Source organism: Ailuropoda melanoleuca, chromosome 16, assembly GCF_002007445.2.
Source record: "Ailuropoda melanoleuca isolate Jingjing chromosome 16, ASM200744v2, whole genome shotgun sequence".
Taxonomy (NCBI): Eukaryota; Metazoa; Chordata; class Mammalia; order Carnivora; family Ursidae; genus Ailuropoda; species Ailuropoda melanoleuca.
Window position 1 is genome coordinate 24,440,529 of NC_048233.1, and position 19,652 is coordinate 24,460,180.

The following is a 19,652-nucleotide window of genomic DNA, read 5'->3' on the forward strand; positions in this document are numbered from 1 at the left end:
AAATTTACAGGAGGGGATAATTCAATACATACTATGGTATAGTGATTAAAAACAGACAGCTCTGGAGTCAGTGACCTGAAGATGGCTGCATAACTTCTTTATCCTTAACTCTGTCAACCGCAAAACTGGGAATAGCAACAATTTCCACTTTATAGGGTTATTGTGATTACCACCTAATAATGCATAGGAAGCCCAAGTATAGTGTAGCATGTATTAAGTGCTCAATAAATGTTAGTTATTTCAAATCTGAAATTGTTCCAGCCTTCATCAGAAAAATTACACTAACCCCAAATCTGAAGAAATTCAGTGCAGCAACTGTTCAGCTGGTGGAGAAGGTATTTATAATTGGCTCATACTGGAGAATCACTATGTTAGACAAGACTGACATGGTCAACTACACAAAAACTCAAAGCTACTACGTAGCAAGATGGCTTTCTCACTTACGCGCCTGCGTGTGTAACCTCCACGACTGCAGGCAAAGATGTGAGAGTCCCAGCCTTCAAAGCGACTTCCCTGAATTATATGAAGAGAAGGAATTGAATTGAAGAAATAATCTCGTCAACCTTCTCCAAGACCCTGATTTTCACTACCTACATTACTGCACCACAGAGCAGAAGATTTCTCTATTTTAGTTCAAATCCCGGAAACACTATGACTTACTGCTTCAGGATGACTATTTGCTTGCCAGATGTATCCACTTGATAGGCATAGTAGATTACGAAATAGTCACATGTCAAATGACCACAGAATCTCAGAGTTGGAAATTCCAAAACTAAATGGGCCACCCTGAGGATTATCTAAGCAAGCAGAAGAAGGGGCTGTCTTCAGTCCCTCTGGGGGGGTGGCTTCCTGGGTTCTCTATTACTTCTGTGTTTTATCGCACTGACGGTAATAAAGGGACACACAAACCTCTCTTGCCTTGATTTATATTAGCTTCTCCTCCTAAAAGAGCATGCACATGTATCAATAGAGCACAGACTTCAGGAAAAATCCACATCAGAGAAGAGCTTTCTAGAGAGTAGGGGGCAAGGGAGGTGGGGAAAGAAGTGTCTAAAGGAACTAGGGGGAAAAAAAGGAAAGCCAAATGAATATAAAGTCAACAAAAACAACTGCTATAAGGTAGTATGAGGGAGAAGGATTAAATTATATGTCCAAAAATTGGACCAGTGATAAAACATGTTGATTTTATGTGTCCCTGATGTTTGCAAAGAAAAGGGCAGTGAACCTCCGTGGTATTTTTTTTTTTTAGATTTTATTTATTTATTTGACATAGAGAGAGAGAGAGAGCACAAACAGGGGGAGAGACAGAGGGAGAAGCAGGCTCCCCACTGAGCAGGGAGTCGGATGTGGGACTCGATCCCAGGCCCTGGGATCATGACCTGAGCTGAAGGGAGACGCTTAACCAACTGAGCTCCCAGGCGCCCCCTTCGGTGGTATTCTTCTCAAAAACTTAACCCCAGTTTAATCACGAGAAAAACATCAGGCAGACCCCAAATGAGGGACATTCTACAAAATACCTGGCCAGCATTCTTCAAAATATCAAGGTCATGAAACACAAGGGAAGACTGAGAAAATGTCAGAGACCAGATTAGATTAAGGAGAAGGATGACTAAATGCCCCATGGGTTCCGGGATGGGATCAGGAATAAGGAAGGGAGAGTAGTCAAAAAACTGGTGAAATCCAAAGGACGTCTGGAACTTAGTCAATAGTAATGTATAAATGGTAATTTCTTAGTTTTGACAAACGCACCATGGTTATGGAAGATGCTAACACAAAGGGCAAGTGGGTGAAGAGGAACCCTCTGTACTACGTTTACAACTCCTCTGTACATCTGAATTTATTCCAAAGTTTATCTTTTATGAAAATAGGCAGTATTTGACCGTGAGAGAAATTTTGCACTGATAAGAGAAAGCCACTGTGCTTCTGTTAATATTCGTCTGATTGTGTGGTTTCTACTGAAAAATAGCTGTCAATCAGGTTTTAAATAGACCCTGGGAAGTTATTGTTAAAACTTGGTTTCCTCTGTTCATACGTGAGGCAATGTGACACAGTCAAAAGAATATTTCGCTGTATAATTGTGTGTATTGGAGAGAATCATTTTAACCCTTTTGGAGCTCTGGTTCCTCATTCCAAAAACGGGGGAGTTGCACTAGATTAACTTTTAATTGCCTAGAAGTTCTAAAATTGTATGATTCACTCAGACAAACAATAGACTATGAAAAACAAAAATCTTTTCAAATTAATTTGGGACTATCATTTGTATGGCTGAGGCAAAAGGAACTGAGGTGTAGGGGAACCGTGATATGCTATTGTTTCTTCACCTTATCTAAAAAGTAACAATGAGGGAGGGTGCTCTGGAAACTTGACCGAGGAGCCTGGAAATGCAGGGGTGGCGATGTTGGGAGGCCAGTCTCTGAAGAAAACGATGATTTTTAAAGCCAGAGGGCACCGGGGGAGTACGCACAGGCAGAGAATGATGAAATGCAAGAGCTGTAAAAGGACAAACTATGTGAAAAGACAAGGCCTCTGGAACAGGAAGGCACACGTATGGCTGCTGCGCAGTCTGAAGACAAAGGCAAGCCCATCTCACGGCATTTAGCCTCTGGGACTCTACCATGATGGGGCTCCAAGAATCATCAGAAAAGAGCCAAAGCATTCAGATAAAAGGAAACCCTCTCAGGGGCGCCTGGGTGGCTCAGTCCTTAAGCGTCTGCCTTCGGCTCAGGGCGTGATTCCAGCGTTATGGGATAGAGCCCCACGTCAGGCTCCTTTGCTGGGAGCCTGCTTCTTCCTCTCCCACTCCCCCTGCTTGTGTTCCCTCTCTCGCTGGCTATGTCTCTCTCTGTCAATAAATAAATAAAATTAAAAAAAAAAAAAAGGAAACCCTCAATCCCCAGTACAAAAAAAGGACCCTCCTTCTCTGATGATGAATGGAGTAAGAAAAATGGTTTAGTCTTAAACTAGAGGTAGACGATCAGAGCAAACTAGCAAGGACAATGACGGAGAGCATTAGATTACAGGAAAAGCCAGCCTTCCAGGGGCGGGATGGAGCGCCGGAATGATTCATACTTTGAACCAGCACCTGCCAAATAATATGACACCAAGCATCTGTATATAATTACCTAGCGGTACAGAATGGTACCACGGGGCTCCCTCAAACACACGAAAGTAATCCGCACACTTTAAAACAATTCGCTTCACTGGGAAAGAGGAAAAGAAAAAAAAGGGGGGCCACAAACCCTGAGGCTATCTTTGAACGATTACTCTCCCCTGACCGACAGAGGAATAAGACTCCCCGACCTCGTGGCGGGTGAAGTGTGGAATGGCCCTGGGAATCAAGTTTTATCACATGACCCCAGGGAAAGTTTGGGTCTCTCATCCGAAAGCATCCCATGGCTAGTTTTTGGATGTCTAGTACGGGCAAATGCCTGGAAAACACAAAAAGGAAGAAGCAGACTCCTGCCCTCGAAGAGAGTATAACGTAAGAGCAGAGTCAAAGATGTTAGAAGGAAACACATGATGCCTTTCTATGATACGTTAACTGTCATTTCTATAATGATCTAAAACACTTTACATTTATTCTCTGGAGAGGCTTCAAGCCTCACAAAGCTCTGTGCGGTGGGCATCGTCCTTGTTATTAGCCTCCCCTGCTCTCACCAGCCAACCACAAATGCCCTTTGAGGCTCCAAGCGGTTAGGTGACCTACTTAAAATGACAGCCAGTCAGCAGTACAGTCAAAACCTGAACCCCAAGCTTTTTCCTGTTACAGATACAGATTTGTTGTCCTCGTTTGCCTTGAAAACTTGTCTTTTTATCTTTAATGTGCTACAAGATTACTTACTCATCTGTCGCACTGCTGACTGTCCTTCCTGGTACTTTTATGGTGAGTCCGTCCTCAGTGAGGACCGTTGAGGGAACACCTCACTTGCCCAGTGTGAGGGGAGAGTCCCTACTGAGCAGTTTTATGGGTGCTTCTAATGGGCACTGCATCTCCCACGGCCGGTTTTATGTGAATTTCTCCATGTGGAGGGAAAAATGCAAGTTCTCCTTCAAAGTGACAGATTTAACTCAAAAAATATTTATTGTGCTTGTCACTCTCTCCGCAAGGTTCTGAGTATAGAGAAATTCTTACAATGAGAATTGGGTGGGAAAGTGTCTGTCACAGGGAGTGAAACAGAAACATTTGCTGAATGTGAAACACTTCCCTTCCCCAATGCAGGAAGCAGCACATCCTGACTTGGGTCTGGGGCTCTGGGGAATCCCTTCCACTTTCTCTCTCTGGGATGTTATCCCACGTTAAAGCTGCTTTTCACCATTATGAGAAGGAATGCTTACACAGTGTGTTCAAAGTGAATGCTGCTTTAAAATTATTTCTATTATTGTAAGTACACACAAACTATGAAATTCATTTGAGCAAGCTTTTAATTGCTCATTTTAGTTTGTCTATGATTCTAGGCAGATTCCATTAATCCTTCCTTCATAACAGTCCAGTTAGAATCAGTCTCCTATTATGGCCAATGTCTCCGTTGATATTATCAAGCTAACTCTAAAATTATTCTTAGAAAGGAGTTCTAAGACAATTGTTCATTATTACATGCCATCCAAAGTGACATTTTAAAAGCTATGTGAACAAATCACTGTCACCCTCTTGGAGATTTTACAAATATAAAGAGCTGATAAGGAAACACTAACATTTATAGCACACTTGTCCCAGGAATACATAAATACATATTTGGCTGTATTTATTGGTTTGCAAAGTAGCCTTTCAGAGTTCATTATCAAGATTTCCTTTCAACAGATTGTCCATCAAAACAAAAATTGAAACTACTCTTTCCCTGTAAATCCCTCAATGTGTAAAAGAAGAAAAACAACGAAGAAATTTTTTGAAAGACTTTTCAGTGGACATATTTATACGTGAAAGTTTCACACTGAATAAAGTTTTAACATGACTTATTTTAAGACCCAAAAATAATTTCATGCCCTTAGGACACATAATAAAAATATATATATTTATTTCTTACCTCTGAACTTCTTGGGAGGGTTGGCAAGGTCTCCTGCCTCTGGGTGCACCACACATCTATCATCCACTAACCTAGAAGACAAAGCAGGTGGGCATTGATAACCTCATCATGTTCATCAAGCACAGACCACATGTGGCTACTGTCTAAATATTTACGAAGAGTATGAATGCCATTTTTCACTAAGAAATATTTTAACAATCATAAATTTGTAAAAAGATTTTGTTATACTAATTAAAGCAAGTTTTATGAAATTGAAAATTTTTGTTAAGTGGAAGGAAACTGGTTAGGTAAATCATGATACAGACAAATGATGGAGCACTGTAAAGCTATTTAAAAGTCTATTTTTAGGGGCACCTGGCTGGCTCAATTGTTACGCATCTGCCTTTGGGTCAGGTCATGATCCCAAGGTCCTGGGATGGAGCTCAGCATCGAGCCCAGCGAGGGGCTCCCTACTCAACGGCAAGCCTGCTTGTCCCTCTCCCACTCCCCCTGCTTGTGTTCCCTCTCTCTCTGTCTCTCTCTGTCAAATAAATAAAATCTTTTTTTTAAAAAAAGTCTATTTTTAAAATGTACTGGCCTGTAAAATATTTATAATATGTTATTAAAATAAGTGGTAACAAACCAACAAGGTATCATATATATTTAAACACACACAGCCTCTACATATACACATATAAGGAATGGAACACAGACACCAAAATATTAACAGTGGTCAGATTACATAGTTTTGATTTTCCTTTATTTTTTTCCTGTGTGTGTGTTTGGTGGGGTTTTTTGTTTGTTTGTTTGTTTGTTAACAAGAAATGTGGGAGCTCAGGAGATCAGGCTCACAGAAAGACCATAAAGTGGGTGGTAGTGAGCTCTCATTGTGCATTCAAACCCTGGGTCCACTGCTTAGTAGCTTAGTAGCAAGGTGACTTTGGGCCTCCTTCTCTACACCTGTAGAATAAAGATACCTACCTCATAGCTTTGCTAGGACAATTAAATGACTTAATATCTCTAAAGAACCTAGTGAAGTTTCTGGCACATAGTAAGCCTTAAAATAAGTGTTTAATAGATAAATAAAAATCAAGGACCTTGCCTACCTTATTCCTTACCATACAGTCTTCTTCTGGAAGAATGCCTGACACATACTAGGTACTCAATGATTATTAATCAAATGAATAAATTACCCTTGTAGTTACAAAAGCATACTTAATTCCTATTAAAATAATCATCAGAAGCCAATTTCTAAGACAATACCAAGAGAGAAGCTGAATGAATCTCTGACCTGAGAGCCAGGAGACATGAACCTCCTGTTCAAAGGGAATTTATCTAACTACCAAAGCTTATTCACTAACATTCGTTTTCTCCATTGACTAAGTGGTAGGAATAACTGGATTTTTTCCAGGATATTATGGAATGCATGCGAATTAGTTCGAAATTTGTGAATTCATTTGAAAGGAGGAGCCCAAGTTGCAACAAACAAACAAAAAAAAGAAACAAACAAAAACCCATATAACCAGATCACTAGTATGCATCAACTCCAGCACAGTAAAGCCCAATTTGTGATCAAATGTCCCCTTGAATTAGGATGACTAACTAAATCAAAATGAAACTTTTGGTTCCTGATTTATCTGGTTACCAAAAGCAGACACTTCCTAAATCACCAAATTTCTCTACGGCGTCCAATTTCCACAACACAAAATGCTAACTTGGTCGAGCAATATGGCTCTTTCTTTGATTTTCTTTTTCATATATACTTCATTCACACTGGTTTACCAACATGTGGTTTTACAAGAGTTGCCAAGCATGCAAGATATTCCTTTCAAAAGTCTTTAAAACTGTTTTTCTTAGAAACAGGAAGTCACATTGAGTCAAAAGAAAGTAAACCCAAACTTCCACAATATCCAACTTCAGCCTCTAACACTGAATGTGAAAGGCTCAGAGTCCTGAGAATGTCACAACATAATATTTAATTTTTTTAATGTTATGAATTAAAAATCAGCTTTTCTAATTACTTAAGACATGCTAAGAATTCAAAATATAATGATCAAAACAACCATCATCTTTTTCAGAACACATAACTATTATATGAAAAGCAGCATTGACATTCTGCTCAGTCTTTGTGCCTACCCATTCCCCCAGAAATCCAGGCTCCCACTATCATGCCCATTAATCCACCTGCTTGGATTAATCATCAAGAGGAATGGGAAAATCTGAAGCTATAAATCAGATCACAGTTCATTTATGTAATCATTTATGCCTGTTCTCAATTACATGATAGCCCAGATTAAAACATAATAACGAATAATGACTTCAGTTCTAAGAATTAGTCCTATTCTTTATAGATAAACATCTGTGAAAATCACAAAATCATTTCATCATACAGACTTAAATAACTGCAAATGAGAATGGAACAAAGGGAAGGACCAGAGAGGAAGGGGGAAAAAAGTAAGGAGTATGAGTCTGTTACAAAAACATAGACAGTCATTGATGCTAACGGTTAAAAAGGATTTTAATGGTAATTATTGGCACAACTTTTTCATTACCCCCACAGCCTCTTCTTGAATACATCCAACACAGAGTATTCATCATTTACCACTTTCTGATAGTATTAATATCAGAAGGCTGTTTTATATGGATGCAAAATAGCACCCTATGTTTCCCATTACTATACTCATCACATTTCCATTAAACTGCTTGCTTAATTGTCTGGATCTTCCAATAAAATTGCAGCTTCATGAAGTCAGGAACTAAATCCACCTTGTTTACTATTATATCTTTGGCAATTTTGAGAATGAGTTATAATAGATACTAAATATCTGTTACATGAATAAATGAGTCAGTAAATAAAATGAGCCTTGCTTCCCAAATACCTTTCCCTCGTTAGTCCCAGTTCCTTCTTCTGGAACTATGTAGACTAAGTTTCCTTTTCCGGGATGAGTAAGACTATTTCTCTCCAATTCTTTCTCATATTTATCAGGGAGCTCAACATCCTTACAGACACCCCAAGTGTCAACATCCCCCTTAAATACGATCCTAGATGATCCGCGTGAGTCTAGATAGGCCCTCCCACGAGTCCTCCATAGAGAATTCGTGCCTCCTCCTTTCTCATACAATGCTTACAGCTATGTGTCCTAGGGTCATGGTAGCTTCCAAGGCAGTCGGGCCCACTTCTGACTCTCACTAATCTTACAGCTAAACAACAATCCCAGGTCCTTTCCATGTGTCCTGCCGTCACTCCAGGCAGGCTCTCTCAACCACCACTGGAGCAGTTAATTGTTATGACCTAAGGACAGGAATTTACAATTGAATAGGGATTAATACAAAGTTCAACCTTTGGCCAAAGGGTAGAAATTATCTAAAAAGCATTTATTCCATCCCTACTAGCTAGTTCATTTAAGAAACCCTGCCATGACTACTGCCCATGTTAATCACTCATACACAGTATTTTCTAAACTTGGCTAATTGGCTGGACCACGAGGGGAGTTAAAATAATAATCATCACCATAATACTAACAAGTTTCTTTGGTCCAGATCTACAGAATCAAAATTTCTGGGGATCGGGACCAAGAATCTATTTTTTTTTTTAAATCTCTCCAGGGGTACCTGGGTGGCATAGTTGGTTAAGCATCGGACTCTTGGTTTTGGTTCAGATTGTGATCTCAGAGTCATGAGATCGAGCCCCAAGTGGGGCTCCACGCTCCTTGAGAAGATCTACTCCAATCCTGAGAGAATCTTGATTCCCTCTGCCCCTCCTGCTCTCACTCTCTCGCTCTAAGATAAATAAATAAATCTTTTTAAAATCTCTCACCTTCCTTAAATGGATCAGGAGTAACTGTTCTACATTCCCATTGTACTCGAGGCTATCCTCTATCAATAAAACCTACCCCACGCCATCATAATTTTTTTTATACATAGGTCTCTAATGCTATAAATTATAAGTTCCAAGAGAGTCAGATCATTTCTGTTTTGCTCACCATAATATGCCCAACTTTAAGCATTACGCCTCAAACATGGAAGGTGTTAAATAATTGTTATTTGAGTGAATGACTGGGTGACTTTTTGAATCACTGAATAAGTCAATAATGTTATTTTTCGTAGGTCATACAAACAGTAAAAATAACTGGAACCAACAAACAGTTGCCTAACAGTAGATAGATGGAAGGGTAGGAAACATTCCCCATCCAGATGTGTTTCAGAAAATTATCAAAAATACCTAATCCTGAAAGAGGCCAAGATAGCCCATTCTAAATAACTATATCTCATATAGCCCCTTTCAATCCAATAAAAAAATCTCAAAGACACAAAGTTGAGATTAAAAAAAGGAAGTCCCAAACTAGTAAATGTTATATAATTTCACTTATATAGACGGCATAAATAACCAACACTAAATAGCAGGTATTTTAGAAATATGCATGGAGTATGGAGTATAAACAAATGATTTTATAAAAACACATAGCTATCAGATTTTTTAAAAGATTTCCAAAAGAAAGCAAATTATCATTTGATCTCCAATCTCTTATTATTCTACCAATTACAAAGAAAATGTCACATAGTAGGTAAAATATTTTAGTCATGTGAATAAAGGGAAATCTTAAAAAAATGGAGTAAGGAGGATAAAAGGGGAGACTGGAAGAGGAAGCCATACCACACAAGGTCAATTACATGAAGAATTGTCAATTACAGACCCCAACAAATCAACCATCAACAGGAAGAATCAATTAAAGGCCCCAACAAGGAAAGACGTATATACTGCATCTCCTGTAAGAAATCAGCTACCCTTGAAACTCAGCCATTGAGAAACTATCATCACCCTGGACTCATACTTTTCTGCAATGGACTTTCATTCAAAACAACCCTTCCCAACCTCTTCTCCTTCTCCATAAAACAATGGTCCTCTCCTTTGTTTGCTGGACTTTCCTATAGTTTTGCCACAGCTCGAATGACCCAAATTTCAATTCTCTATTATCCCCAAATAAACCTAATTTTGCTGATAAAATAACTATTTTATTTTTAAAGTTAACAATCATATCTTTTTTCTTCTGAAATCACAAAAGAAACTATTTCCAGTTTGAATACTTAGTAAAATAAGTATATTATCTTCCTGATGTTTGCCTACCATGTGTATCTGATCCTTGTACCACTAAGGGATATAGTTCATTTCTAAGGAAATGACTCTGAAGCACATTTAAACAAAATGAATTTAGGGGGAAAGAGAAAGTGGGGAATCCACAATGGAAATTATCAAAAACATACGCTAAGAAAGGGGGTTAGGATTGTGGCTAGGTTCATAAGCATGATGGAATTGCCTTCAAAGCACTTCCAGAACTTGACCACAAATAACGTTATCCCCAACTCTGGGTTCACTGTGCTGGCCACATAAATTTCTCTCTTAAATTCTGCAACCCTCTGGCATCTTACCTAAAAACTATCCCTCCTCCCCACATGTCTCCACCACCTGCCATCCCACAGCACCCACAACCCTGACACCTATTCACCTCCCTCTTTCACTTTCATTTAGAAGAAGCACTAGAACAGTGGGGGGGGGGGACCCAAATAAGTTTTAATCCTTGTCTGCCACTATAAAACCAGCTGTGTCTACACTGGCCCTTTAATCTCTCTGTGCCTTATTTCTTAAATGGAGCAGTTGTGATCTCACAAGTTCCTTCTATTTTTGTATTTTTTTTTTCATTTCTCCTGTTTTGTAATTAGAGCTGGCTTGTGGTATCATTCATCAATAGCAAACTCTGACATCTATATTATTTTCAGTGTAGTGTGAATATTCAACTGTTTAGTATCAGTGTTTTTAAGTTGATGTATTAATCATTCTAAGCAATGTACGAGTATGTGATTTTATTCTGTTCACTCACCATTGTCTTAGAACATGGTGTCAAAAGATCCTAAGATCTTGCCCTTTAGTAATATGGACATTTTGTACTTACAGGACTCAAGTTGCCCAAGTAAGGAACCAATCTCAAACCTATAGATTCTTGTTTGTATGCTTATTAATTTGTCCCATAATTCAGAGTAACTGAGCAGGAAATTCTTCAGATGTCCAATTTCATACCTTATAACATGTAGGTCCTGCGAACATATCCCTGCACAAAGCCATAAGCAATTCAAATTATGCATAAAGGGAAATAACCATTGCCAAAACTTTCTGCCAAAAAGTGTTCTTCTTTATAAATGCAAAACAGATGCAACATACCAAATTCACTCATAGCTATATTCCTATTTTGCCTGTCTATAATGACAAGGAGAATTAATTTCACTTTTGTTTGCCATTTGAAATGTGTGGATTTGGGCACCTGGGTGGCTCAGCGGTTCAGCATCTGCCTTCAGATCAGGTCATGATCCCAGAGTCCTGGCATCAAGTCCCACTTTGGGCTCCCTCTGCTCAGCGAGGAGTCTGCTTCCCCCTCTCACTCTGCCTGCTGCTCCCCCTGCTTGGGCTCTCTCTCTCTCTCTCTCAAATAGATAAAATCTTAAAAAAATTTTTTAAAAAGTTAATGTTAAAAAAAATGTGTGGTTTCTAAAAATTAAACCAATAAAATCTAACAGTATCTTCTTTTATTTTTTTATCTTCTCCTTCTACAGGTCTTATCTCAATAACATTTTTTACTAACACAAATATTTTAAGCTTAAATATTAAAAGTATGCTTAATTCCATATTGAAGTATTTCAATCATACACAGGTTTTTTGCGGCTAATATTTCTAAAACTGATTCCTTCCAAAGTTAAAATTGTGCTTACTCTTAGGTCTTTAAAATGTTTACAGTTATTTTTCCATAAAAGACCAAATCAATTTAAATCACATATAACTTACAGCATCAACACTAAATTTTGAAGTACCTGCATGGAAACCTGTAAAAAGACTGGATGAATCCTTGTGTTTAAATTTTTTGATCACTGCTATCACTTAGCCTGAGTGACTTAAAGACCTTTTAAAAAGGGCGGTATCATGTGGACTCCAAAGGCAATGACGTCTTGCACATATTAACCTTTTTAGAAATCACTGCAAGAAGCCATCATTTTGTGAAGCAATTATCTTCAGAGCATAGATGCTGATGAAACTGGGAGCAGGGGAGGAGACAGGGTGATACTAAGTTACATGTTGCCTTTCAAAGAGAAACGTGTATCTGACTGTGATTTCAGAGAGGATTTATCTATTATTTTGAAAGCTAAAAGCCCTAACCCAGCCAAAGAAAGAAATCATGACTTTTTCTTCTTGGATCTTCCTTCTGCATCTAATAACTTCCTTTCCTTGATCCCCTCTCCCCTGCCTCCTTGACCTCTTGGAATCCAGTGATATTTCAAATCAGTTTGTGCAGCATTTTCTCATCTGCCTATTACTGTTCTCATAAAAGTCAAAGCACTTGCCAAATGCCTTCTCAGGATAAGAATAAGCATCTATACCAGTTGAGATCGATTATTTAGTGATGCTGAGTTAACCTTGACTACTATCAGTTCTCAATCATCTGCCAAGAGCTAGAAAATCACTGGCACTGGTAAAAGTGACTCACAAGGCAAAGTTCAGGTCCAGATGTTCACTCCTATCAGATTGGCACTCCTTTCTGAGTTTTTGCCACCAAAACCAATTTGGCACCAATTTGGAGGTGTTCTCAGGAAAAAAAGTCATAAAATGGAAAACTCACCCTAGTGACACTCTTGTCTTCCAAGTATAGATACCTACCCCACCCCAGGTTTCTACTGCTTTTGGTCATTCACACCTTCACATAGTTATTTTTTTATATTTCATCCAGAGTTTATAGTTGTTATGCTGTAGATTAAACTGAAAAAATACGAGCTCAAATATTTTTAAAATCACTAATAAGACAAGGCAACAAACATGCATCAGCAAAAACAACAGACAGTATAATTATCAACTGAAAAAATATAAGGTAACTATTATGAATGTTTTAAGATGAAATGATATATTTTTTTAAAAAGAGCAAAGAGTAAAGGACAGCTGGACGGCTTGGTCGGTTAAGCATCTGACTCGGTTTCGGCTCAAGTCATGATCTCATGGGTCGTGAGATGGACCTCCTGTCAGCTTCGTGCACAGTCGGGAGTCTGCTTAAAGATTCTCCCCCTCTGCCCTTCCTCCAAACTCACACTAGCGATTGCTCCCTCTTTCTCTCTCTCAAAAAAAATAAATAAATCTTTAAAAAAAAAAAAAAAGAACTAAGAGTAGGAGTAATAAAAAATGGCCAGACAGATCTGATAAAGAATTCCTAGAAATGAAGCATACTTGTTGAAATAAGTAGGTGAGTTTAAAACAGTAAATTAGACACAGCTAACAAATAACCTATAAGACTGGAAGATAAATCTTAAGAATCACTCAAAATAAAACTGAGGGCAAGAAGGACAGAGAAACTATGAAAGAGGGGTTAAACAATATAAAATGTAGGAGACACCTGGGTGGCTCAGTCAGTTAAGCGTCTGACTCTTGATTTCAGCTCAGGTCATGATCTCAGGGTCCTGGGATCGAGCCGTGAGTCTGGCTCCTCACTCAGCAGGAAGTCTGCTTAAGGATTCTCTCTCTCCCTCTCTCTCTGCTCCTCCCTAACCCCCTAAAATAAATAAATAAATATTTTTTTAAAAAAAAGAAATATAAAAGGTAAGATGAGAAGCTTACCAAGCATATATAATGAGCATCCTGGAAAGAGAGGATATAGAGAATGAAAAAGATGCAATATTCAAAGAGACAATGGCTGAGAATGTCCAGAGCTAATGAAAGATATGAATTCACAGGTACAGAAAACACAACCTATTAGGCCGCAAATATCTCAGAATCTACAACACAAGCCAGAAGATAGTGGGATCATTTCTTCAAATGCTGTGAGAAAATTAGGCTGTCAAGTTAAAACTGTGTGTACCCAGCAAAGTTCACTTTTAAGAACAAGGGTAATTTCAAAGATTTTTAGATAGATGAAAACTAAGAATTTACCACTTAGGGACTTTCACTAAAAAAGCTGTTGGGTTTATACTTCAGGTAAAAGGAAAATTGTTTAAGTAGAAAAATACAAGTTATTAGAAGAAACAGGGAGGGAAAAAATGTTAACCATGTGAATTAATCTAAACAAACATCATTGATATAAAAGAATAATGACTAACATGTGAGTTTAAAAAAACAACAGCACTGGGGCACCTGGGTGGCTCAGTCATTAAGCATCTGCCTTTGGCTCAGGGCGTGATCCGGGAGTCCTAGGATCAAGCCCCACATCAGGCTCCCCCACTGGGAGCCTGCTTCTTTATCTCCTGATCCCCCTGCTTGTGTTCCCTCTCTTGCTGGCTATCTCTCTCTCTCTGTCAAATAAATAAATAAAAATCTTTAAAAAAAAAAAAAAAAAAAAAACCCAGCACTAAAATACTGAACAACTGCATCTAAGCAGAAAGCAAGTGACCAGAATGAAATAGTCCCATGGTTCTGAATTATACACAAATGAGTTAAAATATTAATTACCTTTATACTTTCTTAAGTATGTATAGTATAATTTTTTTAAACTACTGAAACAACAGAAACAGAGTATATAAATACAGAAGGAATAGAAAGGGAAGAAAGGAATAAAAAGAAAAATAAGCAAAACTTCAATCTATCCAAAAAAAATTTAAGAAAAAAAGGAAAAATCAGGGAAAAGTTATGATTAATATAAGGCACAAAGTAAGAGGGTAGAAATAAGTCAACAATAATCATAATAAATATAAATTTTTATCTAATCATTTAAAAGAGAGATTCCCCCACCCCCCAAAAAAGCAGATTTTCAGACAAAAATCCAACCATATCCTACATAATTATAAGAATCATCCTAGAACATAAGGATAGAAAAAGACATAACAGAGAAATATTAATCAAAAGAAATCTATGATCACAGTGATAATATCAAAAAAACAGACTTTAAGAAAAAAAAGCATTGGAGCACCTGGGTGCCTCAGTCAGTTAAACATCTGCCTTAAGCTCTGGTCATGATCCCCGGGTCCTGGGATGGAGCCCCATGTCAGTCTCCCTGCTCAGTGGGGAGCCCGCTTCTCCCTTCCCTCTGTCCCACCACCCCCACCTCATGTGCTCGTGCTCTCTCTCTCTCTCTCTCTCATAGATTTAAAAAAACTTCAAAAAAGAAAAAAAGCATTATTCGGGATAAATAGAGCCATTATAAATGAGAAGCATTGTAGTTTGCTAAGAAGATAAAACAAATCTAAATTTATATGTAATAGCCTCAAATTATATAAAACAAAACTTATAGAACTACAGGGAGCAATTAACAAAGACATCATCATAGTGAGAGATTTCAACACATTTCTCAATTACTGATAGGGCAAACAGACAAAATTTGGTAAGACTGCATGCCTTGAAACCCATAAATAACAAGCCTGATCTAATGGGCATATATAAAACATGTAACTCCTCATGGAAATATATAAAATGCAGTAACAGGAGAAAGTATTTTCTTTTGAGCATATATGGAACATTAATATACCAGGTCCCTCAACTGTTTTCAGATTACTACATATGGTTTTCATATTTCTATTATATTTGTAAAATATACCCTAAATTTACAGGTTTGTAAAAATATTATTCACTTGGCTCGTAATGCACTTATGTTTAGCTAAAAAACCCATACCCATCCATCCTTCAGAGGCTGAGGGTCTCTTCTCTGGTCCCACCATATTTGATATGCACCCTTTCAAGCTGATATTTATTGCTATTACACTTCTAAGCTACATGTCTCTAATAAACAGTGAGTTCCTTGAGGACTGCAGGAAGAGTATATCTTTTTACATTTATTTATGTATGTATGTATGTATGTAATCTCTACACCCAACATGGGGCTCAAACTCATGACCCCAAGATCAAGAGTTGAATGTCTTCCAACTGAGCCAGCCAGGTGCCCCTTGCAGGAGTATATTTTTAATCTTTATATCCTCAGTATGTAGCACGGTGACTAGCACGTAGTCACTACACAAAAAAAAATTGAATGAATGAATGGGTACTTCATTCATGAATGAATTGAATGAATGAATGGCCCAGGAAGGTCAAGAAACCAAACTGCAAAAGACAAAATGAGGCTGGTGATGATACAGCAGAAAGATCATAGGCAGGAAAGATGAAATAAATATATGATAATGATACAACTAACTGTTCACCCTCAGCAAATCATATAGTGACATTTAATTATACATTCTAGAAGTGGATGGCTAAAAGAGATCTCAAAGAGTAAGACAATCAGTAAGAGCTCCTAGGCAAAACAAAATATGTTAGCCAAAAATATTTCCTTCTTTGGAAATCTTCAGAGCACAATGTTATTGGTGGTTAAGTTTATAGCTGTAAGGACATGCCTCTTCCCTGTTCCTTTAAGTGTGCTACCTTCTCCAAAAGGAGATGAATATGAGAACCATCTACCACTTCCTGGCTAATCACAGATAAAAGAGAAACATACCTAGGAAGAAATAGTTGGCAAGAGAAGTTCCCTGGCCAGAAAAACCTCTGGCAGCTATAGACCAATTCCCACAATTATGCTAGCATGAGAAACTGGATATTTCTTTCCCAGAAAGTTGGAGGGTATAACAATTGCCTTGTTAAAACTACAAGCAGATGACTCTTGTTTTGAGTCAATAAGGACCTGGGACATTTCTAAGAACTACCAGGAAAGGGAAGAGCTCAAAACTCTTAAAAATTAACCTCCCAGAGACATAGCTTCCGACATTTAATTAACAGTGGGTAAATGTGAATAAATAGGAGTTAAAAAAAAAAAAAAACAGATGTCTTTTAAAGTCACACTTACAATTGGTATGGACAGACTCAATGGGCATAAGACCCCCCTTTTAAGCCTTTTCTGTACAGGAAGAAAATAATCCCAGACTTATTTGTGTTGTTGGCAAGGGTCTAATTGTGGCTGAAACGATAGACATATCCTCTTCTGCAGTGTTTTAATTAAAAAGCAGAGACCTCTGTGGGATGGAGTAAATGAATCCTTACCTGAAAATAATAAAGCAATTCACATGACCTCTGAAAGCAGAGCCAACTGAGGGTAAAATCAAAGGTAAACAAAAATAAGCAGAAAAGTCTGACAGCTGAAGAAAGCTACGCATATATGCATTGAATTACTTCCCTTGTTTCCAGGTTAGACAAAAAAAAAAAAATTTCCAATCTCTGCAGGCAGAAATAGTAGTACTCTTAAGTTAGATGTTTTATTTAATACTAAGTAATAAATTTATATCTAAATGCAAAGATACTCTTAATCCTAATTCTTCAGACACTGATCATCATAACCACAAATGAAAGTTCCCAAAGACACATGCTGCCTTCTGCTAGAACAGGACAAAAATGGGATAGTAATAAATTTAACAATATATGTTTTCTTTTAAGATTCTAATATCACAATTGCATCAATTACATACTAAATATGTGATGTTGGAAAGTTATTTCTTTGGCCTAATTATAAAATTTTGATAATACTAGTATTAACTTTATAGAGTTGATTTGCAAATTAATCTGATAATGCAAAATACCTGGTACAAAGTTAACATTCGCTAAAGGTTAGCCATCATCATCATGAACATTATTGATTATAAGTGCCTAGCACAAAGCACAAACTCAGCAATTATTAACTATCGTAATATTCATTGTCATTACTATTTATTATTACCCTTAATTGCTGAAAGAAGTTGACCAGTAAGGTAATCACTTCAGAAAAAGATTTATTCGAATCTCTTCATCAGGAAATTTATTCCACAAATATTTACTGAGCAGTTACTATGTGCAAGGCATTGTTCTAAAAGCAAACAAAACCAACACTCTTGCAGGGGGTAGCAGGGAGTAGACAAACAATAAACAATAATAAATCCATAAATTTTATAGTGTGCTAAGGGATAAATCCGATAGAAAAAGAAGAAACATAAAACATGATAAAAGACTTAAAGGACATAAGGAAGATATCTGCATTCCAGGCAGAGGGGACAGCCAATGCAGACCCTCAGTGGGAGCATGTTTGGCGTATTCAAGGGCCTACAAGGAAGACATGGGGGCTGATAGCAGTGAGGAGAAGGTAAGCCATTGGAAAGGAGGTTAGAAAGGTCAAGGAATCAAAGGCCACATCCTATAGGCCTCCTAGGTCATAGTAAAGATTCTGGATTTTACTCAAGTCAGATAGGAGCCACTGCAAGGAGCAGAGAAAGGTCAGCGTGATCTGGCTTATTTCTGAAAAGATCTCTCTGGTGGCTGAGCTGAGAGCAGACTGGTGGGACAGAGGAAGATAAGACTTTAGAGACTAGCACAGCAATCCAAGTGAGAAAAGTGAAGGTCCATAAATGTGTTCCATACAAACTATCAATACTCTAACTAGAAAGAACAGCAGGGAAATTCAAAAGAGATGTAAATAGCTACTCTCTCGTCAAGGGCTACCATATTGGTTTTATGATGGAATTATACATACAATATAGTATCTACCATAAATAAGGTGCAGTTAAGTATTTCAAAGCCAAAAAACTAGGCAGTGTCTGGCACAGAGTAAACATAATAATTACTTAATTCAGTAGATCTAAATTTATTCAACTTCTTGGTGAGAAATGCTATTCAAACATGATATTTAATAGGAAAAATGACACAGACCCGCTGCTCATGAGGCACACTGACACACACTAATTTATATTCACGCATCCTTTCATTAAACAAATACAACTGACCACCTGCTGTGTGTCACGTATCACACGAGATTCTAACCGAATCTCTTAACTAAGACTTCAAGAAAAAATAATAATAATAAAAGTGTGGAAATAATTCAAATAAGTTCAAATTTAGTTACTGAACATGAAAAACAGCTCAGGGTGAGAATCTGAACATATTAAAAAACTAAGTTTCAAAAGTCAGCACTCTGTCAAGGAACAAATAGTCTCCAGCTCAGCATGAGTCCACAATGAACCAAACAGAAGATTAAGAGCATTAAGCATTTAAATATTAAGCCTTCTTAACTTAACCAAATATATCTTAAACATTTGAATGTACTTGAATCTTAAGTGTTATTCTCAAACCTTCATGATAATTATTAAAAAAATACTCCTTTTTACGGAAAAAATATATGGATTATTAGAAAACCAATATCGAACGAAATACATCTTAAAAGAATAATTGAAATTGCAGTCATTTGGAATCTTGGTCATTGATACTGTTTCCTCCTGTAATAAAGTACATAGAAAGTTATTTCAACAATACCTATACATTTCAAAGTACTTCCTTCCCCACCCAAAGTCAACCTGCACTGGTTCCACTTATGAGCCCTGCCAAGGACGGTAAGCTCAGCGCATGCCAACGCCTTGCTGGAGACACCCCAGGGCAAGTGAAAAACTAAAGCTAGACTGGATATCACATTTGGTAAATCCAAATCACTGCCTCTGCAGTCTGAAGAAAGCAGCATCATGACAGGCTTCACAAGATTCCTATAATGCTCCCCTACTTTTTCCTCCCTTTGGTATTTATTCTCTGAATTCTCAAAAATTCTGCAAGAAAGACACAAGTCCTTCCTTTGAGGACCTAACTGCCTTTGATGATAATATCCAGAAAACCAGTTGCTCAGTAAGGGACACTCAATGGACCCACTGACATTCTAAGACCACAATATCAACCTTAATTAAACTATCACATATGAAATG

General features: G+C 37.7%; 1 protein-coding gene across 1 annotated transcript in view; it reads right to left on the reverse strand.

Moving 5' to 3' along the window:
• The window catches only part of ITPR2 (inositol 1,4,5-trisphosphate receptor type 2), a 494,278-nt gene that overhangs the window by 453,526 nt on the left and 21,100 nt on the right, over nt 1–19,652 (reverse strand). Inside the window, 1 exon segment of the mRNA XM_034646080.1 lies at nt 5,022–5,092. Within this exon segment, the coding sequence (XP_034501971.1) occupies nt 5,022–5,092 (71 nt within the window).